A 21995-nucleotide genomic window follows, 5' to 3' on the forward strand; every position below is an offset into this window, starting at 1 on the left:
ATCTCGCGCGGGGACGCTATGTGGGGGGTCCCCCCCCTGCACGTGGGTGTCCGTGTCCTCTCTGACGGTGCGTGCGTTCGTGTGTGTGTCCGTCCCCACCCCCCGTGTGTGTCCCCCCTTGTCCGTGTCCTTGCCCCCCCCCGGGGGTTGGTGTCAGTCCCGAGCCGCATCAACACCGGAGGGTTTGTCCCTCCCGCAGCCCCCGGCCTGGCGGGCTCGACCCCGGTCTCCTCCCGGTCCTCTCTCTCCTCCGTAATGTTTTGATCTTTTTTTGCCCTTTACGGTTTCTAATGAAGATGAAGTGAGGCGGCGGCGGCTGCTCGTGGACCCGGCAGAAATGTTCCATTTATCTTTGCTTATAGGAAATTAAGGCCGCTTTAGACAGACATCATCACATGCCCCTGGGACCCAGCAGCATGTTGCCAGGATCTCTTCTTACCCTTGGTGATGGCGGTGGGGGCTTATTTCATTTTATTTTATTTTACTTTATTTTTGTCTGTTTGAAAGGACACGGCGTTTAGAAATGGAAGAAGTGTTTGCTTTTGGGCGCTTTGTCACTTAAATTTTGTCGAGGGAGTTTGGCGCCAGGTCTCTTCTTACCTTCATCTTTTTTATCTTCTCCACCCCCTTCTTTTGACACGAGGGGAGCATGAGGTTCCCCTTTCTGGATGGGAAATAGGGAATCCAGTGCGGACATGGTGGTACGCAGTGGGGGGTTGTTTTGGAGTTTGTTACTGCTTGGGGCAGATTTTGGAATAGGTGGCTTCAAGACCTCTGTGTGTTTGTATGGCATAAGGATGTGTTTGTTAATACTTACACCTTACTTACACAAGAATCTCTCTCCTTTTTTTTTTTTCTTCGCTGAAATGTTTCCCCACCACACCATCCCCCTGTTGTTGTTCCCCTGAACCTGTTGTCTTGCTGTTTGTTTTTTCGTAGTTGTACCCATGTTTCAAAAGTTTGACTCCACCAACCCTTTTAAACCTCCTTCTCATGGTTAAATTTAACTTCCAACCTCTTAACGTCACTTTTTTTATTTAAATATTTGTGTCTGTGTAGAAGGGGGCGGGGGAAGAGAGGTGAGAAAATATCCAGATGTCAAATGAGAGATTTAAATATTTCCTTGTTGTAAAAGCTGGCATTACCACTTACAGTAATTATATGCTTTGGGCTACTGTTACAGTGTTTATCTGTTGGGTAGTAACTTGAACTTACAAAGTGAATACAGACGTTTGATAGCAGAATCGTTCACAGGAGGCATTAGGTATAAAGAGTCTTTATTAAACACATTGCTGACTTCTCGGCCACCATTTATGCAGAATGGGTACATTGTATGGAGAATGCCCTCTCTTTACAATTAGGTGTCTTAATGAAAGATCAGTGTCTAAATAAAGGCTATCCCAGATGCTTTAAGAAAAAATTGTATTATATTCTACCTCCATCTGAAAATAAAGTAAAATAGTACATATGGCTACAAAGTCAAAATGTGCCTTTAATAACTAACAGTCTTGAAACTGTCAGCATACAGCTGCTTTGTGTTTTATTATCTCTAAATCTTCTGTTTCTTTCCCTTAAGATTTGACAACTGGGATGTAAATACCTAAAGATTAACCTGTGTTAAATTGTGAATTACATAAAAGACATTATTATGTCTCTGATGTAGGGAAAAGTTGTTTTCTCAGAAGAATTGCTCATTCTTAACTTCCAGCAATAAAATACTGCCTTGCTTTACATTCTCAAATGCACCACCAAGGCTGTTTTGGGTACTAGTTTTCATAATCAAAACCAAGTAGCGGATGATAAATTAGGGTAATCTCTTCTAGCATTCTTCATCACTACCTCTCAGTATCTTACTCCCTTTAAAGGTTCTTGAACCATCCTATCCCTCCAAAGTTCCTGTTACTTTGATATATAATCTTGTAAATTACGCAGAGATTTCATTCATACTAAAGTCAGTTGGATTTAATCCCATGAATAATGACATACAAAATTGGCCCCTCATTGCTTAAATAATGGTCTCCAAAGTAGGTGTTCTTTGACCGTTTTTGATTTTGATAAGGCTCCTAACTGAATAGTAGGAGTAAATTCTTTTTTATACAAGAAGCATTAATCTTCTTTTTTTAAATGTTTTTTCTCCCTATAATCCAAACAGTGTTCCTTTTTCTTTCTCTGTCCTCTCTTTCCATACCTGTGTGGGAGATGCCAGGCTTTTATTACAGTGGTACATTAATGTTTAGTTAGGAGCTTTCCATAAAGTTCTTGTGAGTTGTATGTGCAGACTATTGTGCGATTCTTACATTGTCTGTCAAAGAGCCTGAAATCCTTTCTCTCTCCTTTGGGGGACAATGGCAGCATAAAATAATTGAGACGTATTTTTCTGTAATAAGTGCATGATCTCTTTATGTAGTTTAAAAGGATAAAGTTACAATATCCGTGGCCTAAAAATTTGGCCTTGTCTGCAACAAAGGTAGTTTTTAAAAAAGGAAGAATAATAATAAATATAGAAGAACATGGTCATGTCATTTTGGTACAATTTATATTATAAACTGGGAGGTAAAAAAGCTTTCCAATGGTGGTTCAGATTTTTAAAAAACTCATCTAAATCTTTTTGCCACTACAGCTGGCAATCTCCTAGAAGGGATGAGGCGCAGCCCTCACTAATGACAGCTTTGAAAGGGATGACAGCTCTAACGGTTGTGCTTTATTTTTCTTCAACTGTTGGTATTTTAAGTTCCATTGATGAAAGTGAAGAAAGAAATGGAAATAGCTCACTATCAAAAGAAGTGTGGAAATACTGTGAGAACTGGATACATGAAATATATCAAATATAATAAAATTAGATTTCTAAATGCTTATTGTTCTTTGACAGTTTTATATGATGATGAGTCAGTCCTGTGCTCAAAGGACAGGCTTCAGCACACAAATTCCCTTACGTTAATTCCACCAATATGCTTAACCCCTAGCTTAGAAATACCATCTCTAGAAAAGGAAAACAGTTCACTTTCAATGCCTTGCTGTTCTCCTAAGGTGTCTGTTAAAAGCACAAACTAAGATGTGGATTTTGTCCAGATTAAAATGGAAGTCTGCCTAGTTGGACTGAGTCCACAGATTTATTTCACATGGGCTAACGTATAGTCTTTAAGAAAGTAATAGCTGCCAGTTTTTAACATGCTGTGTCAGACTTGAACCAGTATTCTAGTGATGCAAGACTCAATCCCTTTGCCACTCCTTTGAGCCTATCCTTCTTATTAACAGTGGCTAATCATATTGACTCATTTTATTCTCCACTTAAGTAAAATCGGCTGTATGTCCTTTTAAAAATGTTAAACATTAATAAAAAAGAATGTGTTCTATTTTTATGCAAATTTTGTATTTGATGTAAAGTGACTGACTCCTGAATTACTGTATATATATCAAAGGTTAGATTTCTTTTTTTTTTTTAGTACTAGATTATTTGAGGACTATGAGAAACACAAACGTACTATAGAAAAGAATAAAAACATAATATTCTTACTTTGGGAATACTTTAAAAAAATCAGTAGTGTGCTATCAGATATTTAGAAAAGCCTTTTCTAGGATGTGTGTGTGGTGTTCCTCCCCTCCCCCCCATAAAAATTAAAAAGGTGTTTTTTGTGTGTGTGTGTGTTGTTTTTTTTTTTAAAGCCCAGAGTCTAAGATGTCTGCTGAGGGGCAGAGAGTTGATGATAGTCCAAGCACTAGTGGAGGCAGCTCTGATGGAGATCAGCGTGAAGGTGTTCAACAGGAACAGGAAAGGGAGCAGGTTCAACCCAAGAAAAAGGAAGGCAAGATATCCAGCAAAACAGCTGCTAAGCTGTCAACTAGTGCTAAAAGGTACCCTGTTCTTTGCTGCTGCTGCTGCTGCTCCTTTTTAGATGGTCATTGATGTAATGTTGTCATTCATTTTCTTAATATTTATTACATCATGATTATGTTTATACTTCAGTTTTCTGAGTGTGGTCACAATAATAAGACCCTTATTCTTTTTTGACAGACTGGTTCTTTCACATGGTTTTAATAGTAGCTTGCATGATAAAAGCTGACATTCTTTTATTGCTAGTAAAACTCAGATGGTTTTGTAGCCATATAAAGTGTGTGTGTGTGTGTGTGTGTGATGTTGAAACTTGTCAGCGTAACTTACAGTTAATTAACCATAAACATTTCAGACAGTTCAGTAACTCAGCATGCTAGGAGGCTACTGTAATACTTATCGCTGTAAAGTACTGCATTTCCTTGTCCCAGATGGTCAAGTCAGAAAGGTTAGAGTGAACAACAAATGCATCTTGGTTTCATTACTTAAAACTGAGACCTGCTTTAATACTCATTTCCCTCTCTTCCCTCTGCCGCCACCCCCCCCTCCTGAGGAAAGGTAAATTTGGAGAATAGCTATTTAAGTGATTCTATGCTGCCACATCAATCACTAGATGATGAGGATTGGCATGCTTGGACTGTGCATGCAGAGAACTTGCATTAAAGTGTTGCTTTACCAGCACACATCAGTGTTAATCTAGGCAGCAACACTCAAACCCTATTAAAGGCACCCAAATAAAATACATTAAAAAAACCCACAATCCTGCATACTTCTTAGCAAAACTTTCAGGGCCTGATTCTACACTAATTTATAACAATATAATTTAGGAGCCATGAAATTAATGGAATTCCACGTACTACAAAGGAGGGGAGGTTCAGGGCTCCATTGCATTCAGTAGGTGTTCACTTTAGTTATGGCATGTAGCATCAGACTGTAAATATTAATGTGCTTATATATTTTGACACATGCATGCATCTTATCTAGATTTTACAGTATATAGCTGTAGATCTGTCTATCCTCCTTGCCTCTCTGTTCTGCTAATGATGCCAACCTTATTTATATTCTTTGCTTACATGTATCTTCATTTATCAACAAACACAATTAATTACCTAGTCTGTGGAGTCAATGTTTGTTTGTTTGTTTGTTTGTTTGTTTGTTTTCTCATCAAATACCTCTTGAGAGTTGGCTTCTACAGTAGTGCTAACAAGAGATAACCAAACTGCAGCAGAAGAAATTTAGGTTGGAGATTAGGAAGAACTTTCTGATTATGAAGGTGGTTAAGCACTGGAACAGGCTGCCGGGAGAGGATGTGGAATCTTTATCCCTGGAAATTTTTAAGGGCAGGTTCAACAGGCACTTGACTGGTGTGGTTTAGTGAGGGCTGGACTAAATGACTTCAAGAGGTCTCTTTCCTATGGTCCTATGATGCCTAGGTGTTGTCAGCTGGCAGAGGATCACTACGGATAGCTATTTTTGGCAGTTATTTTTGGAACTAAATGGAGAAGAACAACTCTGAATTGTAGCCATCAAGCTGTGCCTATAACCACAACTGCTTCTGACTTTGTCCTTCTTTCTCTTATCATTACACCTACACCAGGGATTTCCAGGATCAGCACTTGCAGACTTTTTAGAAAGAAATTTGTGCATTCCTAACAATGCAATGTCTAGCAGGATGGCACCACAATCCTCTTGGGGCCTGTGGGTGCTAACATATTGAAAAATTAATAGTGTGTTGGAAATCGAGCTATTAATCTTAGTTGTGTACCTTCAAAGCTTAGATCTTTCACCATTGTATATTTAGCAGATATACAATTGATTAAACTTTTAAAAGGGTTAAGCCAATCTCCTTATGGTTTCCATTGAAATTAATTATGCCACTTGATAATCTATGACACTGATGGGTTTACTAGCCAGATTCTAAAGCAGTAGCTTCACATGCAGACAGATATTGAGAAATGTATACAATTATGAATTTCCAAAATTGAGCATTTAGTTTCTGAGTTTTGCTAGTTATTGCAGCTATATATATATTTTTAAATATAATTTAATATAGCTGCAACATGGGGCTTCTTTAGGAATTCTTTCTAGTGCTGGTAATTGAAGAGTTACTGTAATTGAAGTTGTTTCCACATTACTATCCCAAACCACTTGCCACTGGCTTGTAATACCATTAAAGAAAATTATTTGGGCTGCCCATTTCACATGGAAGTCTTTATTTTGATAGGTTTTATTATTATTGTTTGTAATATTTATAATAATCAGCTGGACACTCTTAAGAATAGAAAAGAGAAATTCTACTTTAACTGATTCTGTTACATTTTTCACCTTGTAAGAATCACTGAGGGCAAAAACCAAGAAATTACATGCAAGTGAGGTATCCTTGCCTGTGATAGATTGCATCAAGGTAAACACCTAAAAGGGTGTTTCCTCTTCCAAATTACTGGGAACAGCTTCATGAATAAGAGTTGCAGAATTTGATTTTAGTCACTTAATTGGAATGTTAATCTCTCCAAAAACAAGAACTAGGTTTTGAGTTTATGATGAAGGAGGACTGCACAGGTGTTTGTAGAAGCCAGTATTCGCAAATTAATGTGCTCTTGCATATACTCCAAAATCTTATGCTTGTGTAACAAATGCAGAATTTCACCTAGTAACATTGGCTTCCAATCTCAGATTAGAATTTGTATTGTCCCTACTCCAATCTGTCTCCATGTAACAGTGTATTACAGCGTACTTCATTAATGTGCACTGAATAAGTGCATAACTCGCTTGACTTAACACAATGCCAGTCCCAATTTGTTGCCTATAGTTTATATTGTAACAAACTCTAATCATCTTCCTGTTGTTAAGTGTATAAACCATTTAATTTGTATGACTTTTCAGCCCTACTGTACTTTATAACTAAAATTTATGCTATGGTTAACTGTGTGCTAACAGAACTGTCTACTTCGTAACTAACACTATCAGATGTGGTGATGGGGAAGCAGATGTCAAAGAGCTTCTAATGGAAGATAGGTAGTTTTTCTTCTCTGGTTTTCACAGCTTTTAATAGCAGCCCTGATGGTGACAATTAGAAATTTTTGAAAATAACAGAACTAGCCAATTTTGGGGCTGCTAATATCACAGCACTTTCAGTATCGGGACCTCTGTGAGCATAGATGGGTTTCATGCGTAGTCTGAGTAAGTCCTTATGCAGTGGTTAAGATGCATTGAGTATTTATCTCGGCATAAAATTATAACGAGCGTATTTGCTTTTAACTTTTTAGGTGTGGGTATATTCTTATACATTAGATCTTAAAGGTATTTTTCCAGCAATGTTAATTTTGATTAAGTTAAAAAGGAATGCACTGGTGTATAACATGGGCCAATTTTTTCACTGACGTGTATTCTTATTAAGGTGCTACTTCTGTGAGTTAATGTTCTCTACAGTAACTTGCTTATGAAGGATGTTTGAGGCCCTTTTGTTTATCCTTAGTTTTGGATTTCCTGGTGTTGCTTTTATTACATTTTGGAAGATTGCAACTGTTAGAATCATAGAGCATCTTTATCCCAATAGATTGAGTTTCTTAAACTAAGAATTCTGTGTTTGGCTTGGAGTATTGTTTTCTTTTCTTTGGTTGAACACCTCACCTCCATTTTGAAGTGTTTTTCCTTGGGTGTGGTTTTAGCAAAGTGACAAGTTTGGGATACATGGATCATTTGGTAGGGCATTTAAGATACTAAGGTATCGTGATGATTGGTGTGATCCAAGAGCCAGGACAGAATAGAATTGTGTTGTAAGCCCTCTTGCGTTTCTTTAGTTAGAATGTCGAGCAGTAAATAAGGTCTGATATATATATATATATTTTATTCTTGCCTTAAAATACAGGGTTTCTTGTATTAGCGTCAGTAGCAGGACTTATTTAGACAACATCAGAAAAGCAGACTATTGCAATCTTTCATACTTCAGGGTCCCTCAGTATGAATGCTTTTAGGATTACTTGCTACACAGGTGTAATAGCTTACACTATATATCATAGAGTGTGCTATTCCTTCAGTTTTCTTCACTCAGAGGGCATCACCTTAAATAGCAACCTTTCTTACCTAACATGTCAAGACTGAGAAACTTGCTGCATATCACATTTACAGTTCAGACATGGAATTGAATTGCTGTCCTTGAAAACAGCAGGCTTCTTGTTACCTCTTAAGTAGCAAATCTTAGGCTGACCTTTGGATTGAGAGAAGTGTAACCATTCTTGGCTAACCTAGCAGCTCAACAAATAAATATATTTGGGCTCTCTGTTCTTGAGCTTATGAATTTTAAGACATGCTGTTTTTTTGTTGGGTTTTTTTTTTTTGTCTTAAATCTGCTGGTTTTATTTGTGTTGAATTGTGAATTAAAGTAATTGAGTTACATGGTCTTTTGTTCCTGGAAAGACATTTAAAGTATTTCAGCATTACCTATCCCATGAATTTCTTGTCTGGAATTCAACACTAGAGAAAGGAGCAATCTATAATCCTCAGTTGGGACAGCTTGAAACTATACTTGAATATTATTTTAAAGGAATGCAGCAAGAAGTGCTATACTTGGCAAACCAGAATGAATAATTGGAAAGCCAAACAACTGTCTTGTATCTTTAAAAAAAATCCTTGGCTTTTATAAGTGCATCTCTTTTTTTAAAAAACTCAGCCATGAAGTAAACCATTCGTAGTTCAATTTTCTATTCATTCAGTGTATGAAAAGATGAAATATGAAGTAGGGTTTGCCTGTTGTCCTAGAATGCATGAACTAAACATTCTCCAGTCTGGGTTTTTGGGTTTTCAAATATTTATGGGAAAGGAAGCATACATATAAGAAAAATGGAAGTGTCAACATTTAGTTTATTGGCATATAGTCTTTTCCCTTCCTCTCTCTGCTCCAGAACCTGGTCTCGTGAGTTGCAGTGGGACGGGAGCCTCTCACTCCTCTTAATACAAGTGTAAACTGTTAATGCTCTTTAAAACAAAGTGGGGGAGAGGGAATATGTCTAGAGAATATTCTTTTAAAATGTGGTATGTTTAACCACTTCAGTCTTATTATTCATAAGTTCTTCTGAAAAATCAGATGGGGATAAAATAAATTTAAAATCTCTATAAAGATTTTTTTTTCATATATAAATACCAGGCAAGTAGAATTATTTCTTCTAAGTTTTCTAACTTAACCACAGTTATATTTCTTTACAAGTGTTTACATTCTCCAGTAAACAGAATCATCATCTGGGAACTTATTTCTTCCTCCCTCTCCCTCCCCCCCTCTTTCAATATGAGTATCTTCTAATATTTCTCCCAACCATAAAAGTATATATTATGTGAGCAAGTTACTTGCAAATATGACAGATAAAGTAGGTAGGATCTTGTTATTGGCCAGGTCATCTATGTTCTTAGGTCATGCACAGCAAACAAATCCATTATTCGTAATAGAATAGGGGAAATGTTGGTAGTATTTTGAGACTTAAATGTTTAAGTTTGTGTTTGTATCTTAATATTATGTTGAGAATTAGTCAGCTGCTCATTTTTATGTTAAATCCTCTAATATTCTAAGTGTTTACCTTGATAAATCAGTTCCTTCTATTTACTTATGTGCTGAGTAGGTGGTAGCTGCTTTTTAACAAAATACGTATGTACCTTAGGTCAGGCTTGACTTTAGCATCTGTTTCAGGAATTTTGGCTGTGTTATCATTCTGTTTTCCTCTCTTAATAGAGAGGAATAAAAACCTGCTCCTTCACCCAAATCTTTGAAAAAAGGCTATTGAGGCAGTGCTGAATATTTTGTCCTTTCCTCGGTCCTTCAGAAAACTGCCTGCTGGCACCTGAACTCCCACATTTGGGAGGTCATGGGTTTACAGGGGGCGTGGCTGATGGGTTCTATTTATGGAATCATTCCCTGACAAACTCCAGGAATTTTTTTTCAGCTAACAGGACATATTTTAAACTTCATTGGAGGGTTGGAGGTTGTTTGGGCCAAGTTCAACTTAAGATGCAAAGCATTTTTACTGCCATACTGCAGAGGTTCTAGGACATGACCAAAGGGTTTCAGATCTCCTAGAACTCCTTAGTCCAGGGGTTGACAAACATTTGCCACCCCAGGGCACTTGCAGCCCAATCCTCACTGTGGGCCGCACTCCCCTGCAATCAGCAGATGCTGTGAAGGAAATGCTGTATTTTATCTGAATTTAAGACAACTTTGAATTGTACTCTGTACATGGAAAATTACAAATGTGTTCATAATTTTCTGTGTATGGACTCTAATTAGCAGAAGCATGTCTTAAAATCATAATTTTTCCCCTCTCTTCCCCCTTCCCCCTGCAACTGCAGGGGGTGGGTGACCAGACAGACAGACAGACCTCATCTTGGATTTGAGTAAATGCAGTAAATAGAACAGGGCCAGATGCTAGGACCCTGGGGAGCAGGGAGAATCAAATGAATGTGGCAGGCAGTAGCACTATGAGGACACCTCTGTTGCTATGGCTGGAGCATGCTGCAGATTTCCTGAGCTGCTGCAGGCCAGAACCAGCCTGCTAATTCATGGGTTGGATACAGTTTGTGGGCTGTAGGTTGCTGATCCCTGCCTTAATCCATGGAAGTCTTAACATACATGCAGGTTGGGAGGTCTTGCCAGTTGAACGACTGCTGATTGCCCCCTAATGCACAATTTCCTAAAAACTAGGCTCCCAAATTCAAAATTAAGCACCTGAACAGATAATCCGATTTCCACCTCCTCCAGTGTGAAGAGATGATGTTCAATAGATTTCCTTGGAGGGGTTTAATCTCCTAAAATATAGGCTTCTTTATTTATTTATTTATTTTTTTAGAGTCTATATTTTTCTACACTCTTGGTCAGAAAGACAATATCTCTTGTACTTCCATAGGAAATGTGATATAAGGTTTTTTATGTGAGACTTATATATGCACTGTCCATTTTGACAAAATATTATTGATGATGGTGTTTAATAAGGTCTTGCTGGAGTGAATGTGCGCGCCACAAAATGTTATCAACATTTGGTTGTTTTCAACTATATTAAGGGCCATGTCCATCCATGCTGAAATTAGTGCATTTCTCCTTAATTCACTGTGCTTTTTAAAAATTATTACTACATTTCTTTTTAAAGGGACATTGGAGTCTTACTTGTCAAATACTTCAGGTAGCTTCATGAAACCTTATTGCATCAAATTTCCATTATAGATGAGAATTAGGTATATTTCTTAATACTGACTTCAGTAGAAATTTTTCATAAAGTTGGAGGAAATGCATTAAGAGAAAAGTACTGTCCATATAACTTCTGTTTCTTTTTCTTTTAAGAATTCAGAAAGAACTTGCAGAAATTACATTAGACCCTCCTCCAAACTGTAGGTAAGTTGACATGGATTTTATTAATTTGGAATATTTCTTGAAATGACATAGGAGGCCAGAGGTACATTTCAGCAGCTCATTCAGTTTTGTGATATCAGCATAGAGTGGTAGATACTGCTGTTTGTCTACAATGTTTTAATATAAAATAATTTACAAGGATGGTGAGTAAGGATAGGTTAGCTAAAAATAAAGCAATGAAATGTTAGATATGTTGAGACATTCAGGATAAAAAATGAAATCTGTCAACATAGAAAAAGTGAGATCAGTAGCATTTTGTTTATGATTCTGGAATTATATATATATTCCAAGTGAGGATTTTTGTGGGTGATGTATTTTATTGGACTGATTGTGGGTGTTGTCTTTTATTAGACTAGATGTGTGGTTGGAATAGACTTAGCCTTTTGAATGCTGCTGCTTCTTCCGGTGGCATTTTTGCTAGTGCTTTTGGCTCCTTTTTGATTGCTAATTGCTAGCTTATTGGAAAAAGAAAAATGTGAAAAGTACAAATGTTGTTGGCTTTGGGTTTACTGTGATTTTTATTTCTGGCCATCAGTTATGACATTCAGAGGAAACTTAATGAAGTGGAGTCTGTTATCAAAAATTCTTTTTATGACTTAGTGCTTTGCTTTTCTGTCAGTTATGTTTACTTATGGTGTGTTAAACTTGCTTTGAAAAGAGTAATGACATAAGGAAAAAGAACCCTGCTACGCTGAAGTTCAGGTTCAGGCAAGAGTTTTCAGATGGCTGTTTCAAAATTCTAATCTGTCAACTTGACATACGGTCGTTGTTGGTATTATGCCAGCGTTGTGCAGCAGTACTTAAAGGAGGCCCTGAAATAGACCTTTCACAATAGGAGGTCAGGCTGAATGCAGATGAATAGCTCCCACCCAGTTCTGCCAGCTGATATCAAGTGTTGCACGTGGTTCATAGGATTCATTGTATAGTGAAGTAAAATGAAGGACCGACTGACAGAAATAGCTGATTTTTTTTATTTTTTTTTTTGTAATGAATTCCAGTACACTTCAGTATCAGATCTACTAAACAACTGGTAATGAAAATGATAGCTTTATTGTTCTGGTCTCTTAACAGAAGTGTGCATGTGCGTGCGTGTGTGTGTGTGTGTGTGTGTGTGAGAGAAAACATTTTAATAATGTTTTGTGCTGGGTTTCAGGATGTAACTTGGGTAACTACAAACTAGAACACTAAATGGTGACGTGGCCTTGCAATAATAGTGTTCAAAGAGTATTTCAGTCAATTAGGATGAACAGCTCCTTGCTAGATAAAACGTTTTAATAGCTAAGCTGTTCTGTCATACTTATGACTGTGTGTGAGTATTCAATCACATAAAAGCTGTTTCAAATGGCAGATCTTTACTTAGGCGTTGATGCCTATTAGTAGATTGATTTTCTGAGATGAATATAAAACTCTAGTCTGTAGAAGAATACATACCTCAAGAACTCTTTGAACTGAGTCTAAAAATCTTACAGCTCTTCAGAGCATCATCATTTGTTTTTATCTGAATTCCTGCCCCTTTATAACAGAAGGAATCATTTTAATACACTAGGAACTTCTATTTGCTCTTTTTCTTATAGAAAGTGTAAACTGGTTACTAGTGGGCATAGTAGAAACTTGTTTTAACCCACTTGTATTAATAAAAAAAAAAAAAAAAAAAAAAAAGGTCTGACCTGGAGATTTATTGTTCTCTGAATTATTCTGACATGATAAGGTAGCAATGAAGTGCCTTGCAAGATATATAATGAATAAATTATACTTAACTGAATGTGCCTCCTTTAAGGTACAGAATTATTACATGGCATGATCTTGATGGATAACCATTAGTAATTTTACTATGAGCAAATAATCTATAAGGAGTCACTTCATTTACTTTTATGCTATGTTGACATAGTCTATGCAGTGTGCTTTTTTAAACCTCATTTATTTTCTATTATAGTTGCACATTACAAAATAAATATACCAGCCAGGCATGATTTCTCAATATAGGGAAGAAAGATAGGTACTGTATTACAATTTATTAGCCTGAATACTCTTTTACAGAGAGTCAGCTTGGTTTTGTGGAATGCGTTTTATTTTTATATAAACAAACAATACAGTTTCTTTTTCGATACAAGTGGGTGCTTTTTTCAAACACAAATAACTTATACTAATTTTGGGCTCAGTCCCAGTCCCCCTCGAGATAATTCATTGTTTTGTTTTGGTTTTCTGTTGTTTTCCCTCCCCCTAGCTGGGATTTATATATACAAGACGTCACAGGTTTATAGGTAATGTGGATGGTTCACTTCCATAGCTGCATTTGTGTCTGATTGTGGAGTAAAATGGTAGAGTTCAAATAGGCTATCTAGCTAGGTATGTAATAAGTAGGGAAACGTGCCCAAATTACAATCTAGCGAAGACTTGGTGGAATCATGAGGCAGAAGATTCTCCAGAGCCTTTAACCACAAAAGAGAAGGACTTTGGGCTTATCTTAACCAGAAAAAACCCTGTGCATCTAATACAGTAGTATCCCTTAGCTGCATCCTAGGATATAACATCTCCTTTAAGAGTTAAAACTGAGACTAAGGTCACTTCTTTGTTACTTACAAATCTGTAGTTATTTGAACTTGTACAATACTTATTCTTCACAAAGAAAATATGCTGGTTTTTCCAAAACAAGGTGACCATATACTTTGCTGACACATAATGTAAGGAGGTGTTCAGTGTGAGAAACAGCTGCAGGTAGCAAGCAGTTCAGAGTCTACCCAGCTGGGAACAGCTGCAAGAGTTGATCAGGAAATTAAGGTAGAGCTAGAGGGGGAGTTCAGAGCTTCAGGAGCAGGGAGCACAGGAAAGAAGAGAGGAGGTGGTTGTGCTTAGGGAGAAGCACAAAGCCTGTCGCGCTCCTTCTAAACCTTGAAGTCTCTTTTTTTCCAAACCTTAGGGTTGGTGGTTTAGTTGTTTGTGTTTGCACGTGTGCTTGGTTTGCTGTTTTTCTTTTACCATGGGGGGAGAAAGGTTGTCCCATGTAAAAAAAAACAAACAAAAAACCAAAAAAAAAACATCTGGAAACCTTGGACCCTGTGCTGACTGGCCTTAATAAGGAAGGTGGGTGAGTGTGACCCACTTATGCCCCCTTGTAATTGGCAACCTATCACTTCTTTGTAATTTGAAACTTTTTTTTTCTAAAAACCGAGACACCTGGTAGTTTTGGGCATATAGATTTGTGACTTAAATAAGTTAGAGATTTAACATAGCTTTAATTCCAAAGGAATACAGAAAATTGCTCTCAAAACTGAAATATTACAATATGGGAAATGTCAGGGCCTCTGAATTTTGGAAATGTAGTCTTGAAAATGTTATGGTTTTTTGTGTTGTTTAACTACTTGTATGCAAACTTAATTAAAAAGTATTATTTGAGTTTTTGGTATACGGTTGGTGCCTTATTCACCAGTCTTTAGGCAAAACTTGTTTCGATGTCAGAAAGTTGTGCTGGTGAGATGCAAGTAAAAATAACCTTTGTGAATATACATGTCAGATGAATAAACCATGGATTTCGGCTATCCTAAATATTCTGATATACTTGGTTGTAAAAGTAGGTATACTATTGTATCAAGTCTAAGTTGCCTGCTTTACTAGGAATTAGTGTATTTTATAAGCAATGGGATCTAGTTCAGGCCAATAGACTCCCACTGTGTTGTGAATCATGCCCTGTGTGCATGTGTGAACAATATATTGTAGGTCACAGTAGTAACAGAAGCCAAGTTAGGCGGAAAAAGTATAATCACTGCTATCGTCAGAGGACTGTGTGTCATGAAGATGTATGTCTGGTGTATTTCACTGCCAGTAGCAAGAACTGAAAATTTTTGGTGTTTTGTTTTGTTTGTTTTTTGGCCTGCATTCTCTCTCTCCTTGATCTTTATATAGAGCATGCATTAATATTGAGAAAAGACCTGCAGGAAGAAAACAGGAAATATAGGTCTTCATATTTTAAAAGTATTTCGTTTTCTAGGATTCCAGTAAAGACTTTTGGGAAAAAATAACTAAATTATAGAGATTTTCACCTTTGTGGTATTATTCGGGGGGGTTGGTTTTTCAGATTAGCAAAATGTCTTAATTGCTGGAAATATTGGATATAGTAAATCTTGAAACAATCTAAGCAGGCTTCCTATTCCAACTTTGTATACTTCATATTTAAGATTAAAAATCTAAAATATAACTTAATTTATGCACTTTTGGGAACTTAAATACTCTTCAAACTTGTCTGCATTTTATATCCCATCTTAGTAAAAACCAGTGTGTTGTGTAGAATATACCCCTCCCATTCTCAGTAACTTAAACCACCTTTCCTCCCACTGGCAACTGATACGTGTATGGCAATGACAGCAATTGCTTATGTAGAAAAAAATATTATTAGGAAAGTATTTAATGTATTTTTAGCTTCTTTCAGTGTGAATATAGCAGCTGGAAATAAAGAGGAGAGCCAGCACAAATTGACTAGGCAGCTGTCTGTGGAGACCATTATTTGAAACTACTCTTCAGAATTTTACTATCCTATCAGTCCCATGTCTTTCTTCATCCTACCGAGTCCTCTTATGATGTTCTGTAGTACTGGTGCTGCCACCATGCCTCCACATTTTACTTTTATCCTTTCCTATTTTTTTTTTTTAATTCCCAACAGCAATTGTGGTTGTTATTTTAATGGGTAAACAGTTTTTAAAATATTATTCAATTTACTGAATAAACTGACTGCCTCTTGCTTCAAAATAATTTGGTTATAACCCTTTTTAAACCATTGTTGTGGTGCTGCATTGATTCTTGAATCCCCTTTTTTATGAGAAAACAAAATCAGCAGATGGATTGTGTCCCAGTATTTCAGGTGCAGGAACCAGCCACCTGCCAAACAACCCTCTGGAAAAATAATTGGTAGCTGAAGGCTTCTTTATGTTGGAGAGGTGCAAAATAAGATGGAAGAGCCTCTACATGGGCAGAAAGGTGAGGGAGAACAAGTATGTGTTCTGGTGCTCTTACTTTTGGGCTTGTCTGCTAGTGCCAACATAAGGAAATAAACATCAATTAGGTACCTAAGATTAGATACCTAATTCCAGAGCTGTGTATCGTATTATAACATAAGGGGGCAGATACTTCTTTCTAGAAATCAGCTTTTAAGTTACTTCAGCTGGCATTTTTTATTTAATTATTGTCTCTTAGAACTGGGGTGGAATACAGGTATAGGGCAAGAGGCCAGTGACCTCCATCTGAAGCCAGGGGAAAGGGAAACTGAGCACCTATGTAGGGCAGGATGCTCTGGAGTGCTAACAGGTTGTGTATAACTGGAGGAGAGGACATAATGACTGCTTAGACATACACCCCCCACCCCAACCCTGTGCTTTACTTCGAACTCAGCGTGTCCCTGTGCTGAGCTGACTGCATAACCAAAAGGGGCATCGCATTAGTTTGACCTGGCTTGCCCAAGGTCTGTATATATCTGTTGCTTCATTGGGGCTTTTTTGTTTCTTTTATCTAATAGCTGATTGAATCAGCTTTAGATAAGAGCACCAAAAAGCCCTGCTGAACTGCATGATCTACATAGACACTGAAGCTGGTAGAACTATTGTGCTGCCTCTTCCGTTAAAGCATTGATTTGTTTGTTTGTTTGTTTGTTTGGTGTTTTTTTTTCTAGTCTGTCAGCAGCCAATGTGCTTTACCCATTACCATAAGGAAGTGCTCTGGAACACATGGGAAGACAGGGCTAGAGGGTATAGAGTTCTCTGTCCTCTTTTGCATGTAAGTAGAGAGGTATCACATTATTCTAATGTTCATTAGTGTGAGGTGTGGTTCCTTGTTCATATGAGCTTTATTCAACCCCAAATGGCCTAATTTTGCTGGTCCAGCAAGATACCCTCACACTTCGCTGGGTGTGTACTTACTGAGTGGATTTAATAGTATTATGTCATTTGCTCCATCTTGATTCCTTCAGATAGTTACAAACCAGAAACCACTGAGTTCCCTACAGCTTTATATAGCAGTTTGAGTATATAGCAGGAAATCCTTTCTTTTCCTAAAGATTGGTCTATATTTTTATTTAAAAGAAAGGTGATATTAAGAATTTTGATAAGTTGACTTATAGTATAAAGGGGAACTGCTGTAGGTATGAAATTATCTATTATTAGTGGTGCTGGTGTGTATGGAAGATGAAAACTAGACCGAGTAAGAAAATCTGCTTTGATTCAAAGAAGACTAAAATAACTTTTTTATTCTTAAATTAATACATTTACCAGAATAGCTTCATGGCTTTGTGCTTTGTGGATCTATCTGGGAGAGGTGGGTTCCCTCTCTATATTCCACCCTACCTTCTGTCTAGATAGGCTTACCCTGCTATGTAGCCAGTTTTTCTTGAAGAAAGTACAACTCAGAAGATTATGTATAATTTCTTTTAGCCAGGCCTTTAAGGATGTATTGCAATCAGCAACATCTAATCAGGGCCATATTAAGGCACAGCACCCTCAAGTTGATGGGGTATTTTTTTCAATGTCTGCCTTGCATCATGGATTTAAATATGGTTATTTAATCATAAGGTAAAGAGTGATAAAACTATTTAATTTCACATTACTAATGCTTCCCCCCTCCTGTTTCCTCTATGCTGCTGTTTTTAAAAAGTAGCAGAACGTATCTATCCTAGAATCCTATAAAATAAATAATCACAGTGGGATTATATCCTACAATAGTAGGTAGAGTACACTTCATCATTTAAGTTAGCCTCGTTTTATAACTGGCTGTTAGCTCAGGCTTATTACTTTAAAGTATCTTGGGTAAGAAGTGTCAAATTAGTTACTAAATGTATTCTCTTTAATACCTTTAGCTGGTGTGTGTGTGGTTGTGTTGTTTTGTTTTGTTTTCATTTTAGTTTTAAACAGTCTATGACAGCATTGCCCTAATATAAAGGCATCTTCATGGGACTCTGAATAAAACTGAGAAAGTAATGTACTGCAGGCAGCAACATGCTTCGCTCTCCCTGTTGAGCTGAAAATGCAGGTCTGGAAAGCAAAACTTCCTGTGGCCACAAACTTCATTGGGGACTACTGCTTTAAGGTATAAAGCATTTAGCTGCAGTGCAAAGTAATGGTTAATAGGTTTAAACAATTTTTCTTCAAATACCTTTGTTTATTTTTAGTGTAAATATTAAATATGCTCTGTCTTGATGGCATACTGTTCTTTTGTGTTTAATCTGACTGTTGAAAATGGGGGTGTTGTACAACCTGTTGTATGATACAACATGCAGAAGCTTGTGTGGGGCATGGGTTGAACCTAACATGGCGCATAGCATGAGGTCAGTCCAGGGCACATGCTGCATGCGACTCCTGCATTAGACCTGTGCATGTGCTGCGTGTGGTTCCTGCACTTGCATGCTAGCTCCAGGGTTAGTCCAGGTTGAGCTGTGCCAGAGCCAGCGCTTGGGGTTGGTCTGGCAGGGCGCAGCATGTAGCGCACACTGTGTGCTGACCCCCTATGCTGCACATGATACCAGGTCCAGCCCATGTGCTGCATGCAGTATGCGCAGGCCCCACTTCGGGACTTATGCTGCCTGTGGCATGAAGCTGAACCTGGTGTTACAGCTGGGTCCATCCTGCAGGCAGGTAGCATAAGCCCTGGAGTGGGACCAGGGCACGCTACATGTGGTACAGGGGCCTGACATGGGAGGGCATGTGCTGCTTGCTGTGCCCTGCTGATCTGGCCCTGCATGCTGGTTCCACTTCGTACAGATGGTCATAGGGCCAATCCAGGCTGGCCCCAGAGCTAATAAGTAGGGCCAGTCTAATGCTACATGTAGCAAATGTCCTGTGCTGGTCCCCTGGACTGCCAGCAGTGCCTGTGGTGCTGGGTCCAGGCAGCCACAGGCAACACAAGTCCCACGGTCAGGCTGATCCATGCCATGCTGCACACGACATGGGGCCAGCACAGGCAGCATGCTGCATATGGATGACATTGCTAGGCCAGCCCTGTGCTCTGGCTCTGGTGTGATCCGATCCAGCCCACAGACTCGCTGCAGGTTTAAAAGAAGTAAAGAAATCAGTTGCTACTATGGAAAAGAGTAATGGGGGCTCAAAAAGAGTACCTGTTTCCCCTGGCAATGGAGAAGAGATAGCAGACATTTCTTGAAATAAAGGGGATGGAAATGTGCCAAATAAAGCAGGTAGTCCTGATGTGTGACCCATTGCCATCTGGGTCCAGTAAGACATTAAATAAAAATATGTTGTCTTTGTTTAATCTCAGACAAGGCAGTCTACTTTCCCTTTGCTTTCTGGCTAAGAATTTCGGAAGATTTTTTTTTTTTTCTCACCAAGTGCTCTATCCCTGGATTTCCAGTGCCTTCTATATGTACTCCTGTCTTCCTGCTTGTAGATTGCATGTTATGCTTTTTCTGTTTCATCTGTCGTTCACTCATTACATCCCTTCTAAGAAAAACCCTGAAATAAATATGTTAAATAAACAGTCAGTACTTGCTAGCAGGGCAAACAAAACAAACTTGGTGGCTTTCTGTGGAGTCATTAGGAAACTTAAGATATTTCCTTAATTTAAAGAAACTAGATAACCGTTTTTAACTTAAAAATGGTTATCTGGTCATTCCCACATCTTTAAAAAAAAACCCAAACAAAAAACTTACCATCCAAGAGATGAAATTTGAAATAAAAGTATATAAAACTTTTGGGGGGGATAAGGTTTGGAGGGGAACTTGGTAAAGGGTTGTTTGCAGCAGTGGTTCTCAGCCTTTTCTAGACTTCAGGCACCCCTTGATAGACTCAAGACACCCCTCAGAAAATGCTATTTTAGTTTTTACTCTTTTTAAAATGTGTATGTATAGGACTACAGAAATAGAATAGTGCAGTTCTTCTGTTGCAAAGAACTCGGTCACAACAGGTCAGAATACTTTTAACATTGTGGATTCATATGTGAAAATTCTGGGTTTATGAGCAGTTTACAAAGCTTCATAAACTAATAAAGATATACAGCATCTTGGAAATGACATGAATCCAATTTTGTCACGTTCCTTATGCATTTTTGTATGCAATAAAACTTATTCTGCAGTTACACATATACAGTTTGCTGAAAGCTTTTTGGGGTATCTAACTGACTTCAGCTTTGAATCATATCATAACACATGCCAAATGTTGCTAATTACAATTAAGAGATCAACTTGAAATAATCTTTGTTTTCACTTACTCTGACAATTTGTTTTTTTCACTTGTTTACATGCTTTTAATTTTTCACTTTAACAGTTCTTGCAGCACTTGAATTTATTTTTGTTTCAAAGCTGTGGAATTGGATTAAGCAGGGTTTTTAAACACTTCCATGTTGCTTGGCAAGGGTCCAGTTGCTGTGTATTGGCTTAATAGAAACCATGCTTAGCAGTGCAGCACATATGGCAGCTCATGTTTGTGTAGCATGGCATTATATACTTATTCCTTATACTGTAGTCAAAGAAATTTATGCCAGAAACTTGAAGTTTCCTCTGATTAACATTAAAAGTAGTGAGTTAATTGTTTCTGTTTTTAATGTGTGTGGCATGGGTGGGCAGGGTAGAAATCTATGTGGAAATGCATCATTGAATATCTGTCATGTACAGATGCACTATTAACTTGAAATGCGTACTGTGACTAGTGAGGGCTCCAGAGGAGTGATAACTTGTTTCCTTTCCACTATTTGACCTTTAATACTGTATATATTATTGAGGTCTGGATCATGGCTCCATAGATAAGATTAAGAAGTCTTGCTCTTCACATTGGGGAATCTAGCTACTTCTATGCATGAACAGTAAAAATTACATCACTTGTTCTTTGAGTATCAAATACATATTTGATTTCACAAGTAAATCCATTTCTGTATTTAAGTTAATTTTTATAGATCCTTAAAGTAATTCAGAATTTGCCATCAATTCTTGGTTCTGGGTAATTTCAGTTTATACCTTGTCTTTTCTGCAAATTTTCAGAGGCAGCTCTTGAATGGAACTACCATAATAGGTAGGGTCCTTTCATATACATATTTAAGGAGCAGTGGTCACTTTTTCCATTTATTAGCGGAGGATGAAGAATGTTCTTTAGTAAAAAATGTCAGAGGGTTGCCTTCTTTCAAAATATTTGCCTTCTCTAATTTTCAGTAGGAGCTATTTTCTTTCAGACTGCTATCTGTCAAAATGGAGACTGGTTTCTTCTGGTAGTGGCTTCAGACAGCTTGACTATACTTTCCATTGGAGCAATTCGAAGTACTGTAGTGATTTTTTAAAAAAAAAATTTTTTTTTTAAACAAATGCCATCAAATCAAAATCAGAGTTATCCTTTTAAGAGAAATTCAGACAGGTTTATCATTTGGAAACACTGTCAACCCTGTCAAACTCAACACTTTCCTATCATAACACTGTTATAGAACTTTATATATAAATCAGAAAGTTTTGGTTCATGCATGGGAGTATTTGGATAAATGTGTCTGGCTGGATGTGCAGGACTGCTTACTCAGATAATGTGAATCACTATAACAATCGTTAGGGTCAGATCCCAAAAATATTGGCACCTGAAACTCCCATTGATTTCGGTCTCTGATTCCAAAGGAAGTTTGGGTGCCTTTCTGGTTTTGGTCCTTCTAGGCATTAGCTACATAATAACAAATTTATAAATGTGACATTAGAGGGCACAGTTAAGGTTATATGAGTTAAAGTTAAGGTTACAGTTAAGGTTATATGCTTTAACTGTGCCTTATTGTCTGTTCATATTTTAAGGAAAACAGTATGTGGTTTATAATTATAGCCCCCCT

General features: G+C 37.6%; 1 protein-coding gene across 1 annotated transcript in view; it reads left to right on the forward strand.

The window, feature by feature from the left end:
• Nucleotides 1-292: 292 nt before the first annotated feature.
• The window catches only part of LOC102380489 (ubiquitin-conjugating enzyme E2 E2), a 334617-nt gene continuing 312914 nt past the window's right edge, over nucleotides 293-21995 (forward strand). Inside the window, exons 1-3 of the mRNA XM_006021185.3 lie at nucleotides 293-444; nucleotides 3664-3852; nucleotides 11148-11198. Of these exons, the coding sequence (XP_006021247.1) occupies nucleotides 3677-3852; nucleotides 11148-11198 (227 nt within the window). The 5' untranslated portion in view covers nucleotides 293-444; nucleotides 3664-3676. The remainder of the gene's footprint in view (nucleotides 445-3663; nucleotides 3853-11147; nucleotides 11199-21995) is intronic.

This window comes from Alligator sinensis, unplaced genomic scaffold (assembly GCF_000455745.1).
Source record: "Alligator sinensis unplaced genomic scaffold, ASM45574v1 scaffold299_1, whole genome shotgun sequence".
Taxonomy (NCBI): domain Eukaryota; kingdom Metazoa; phylum Chordata; order Crocodylia; family Alligatoridae; genus Alligator; species Alligator sinensis.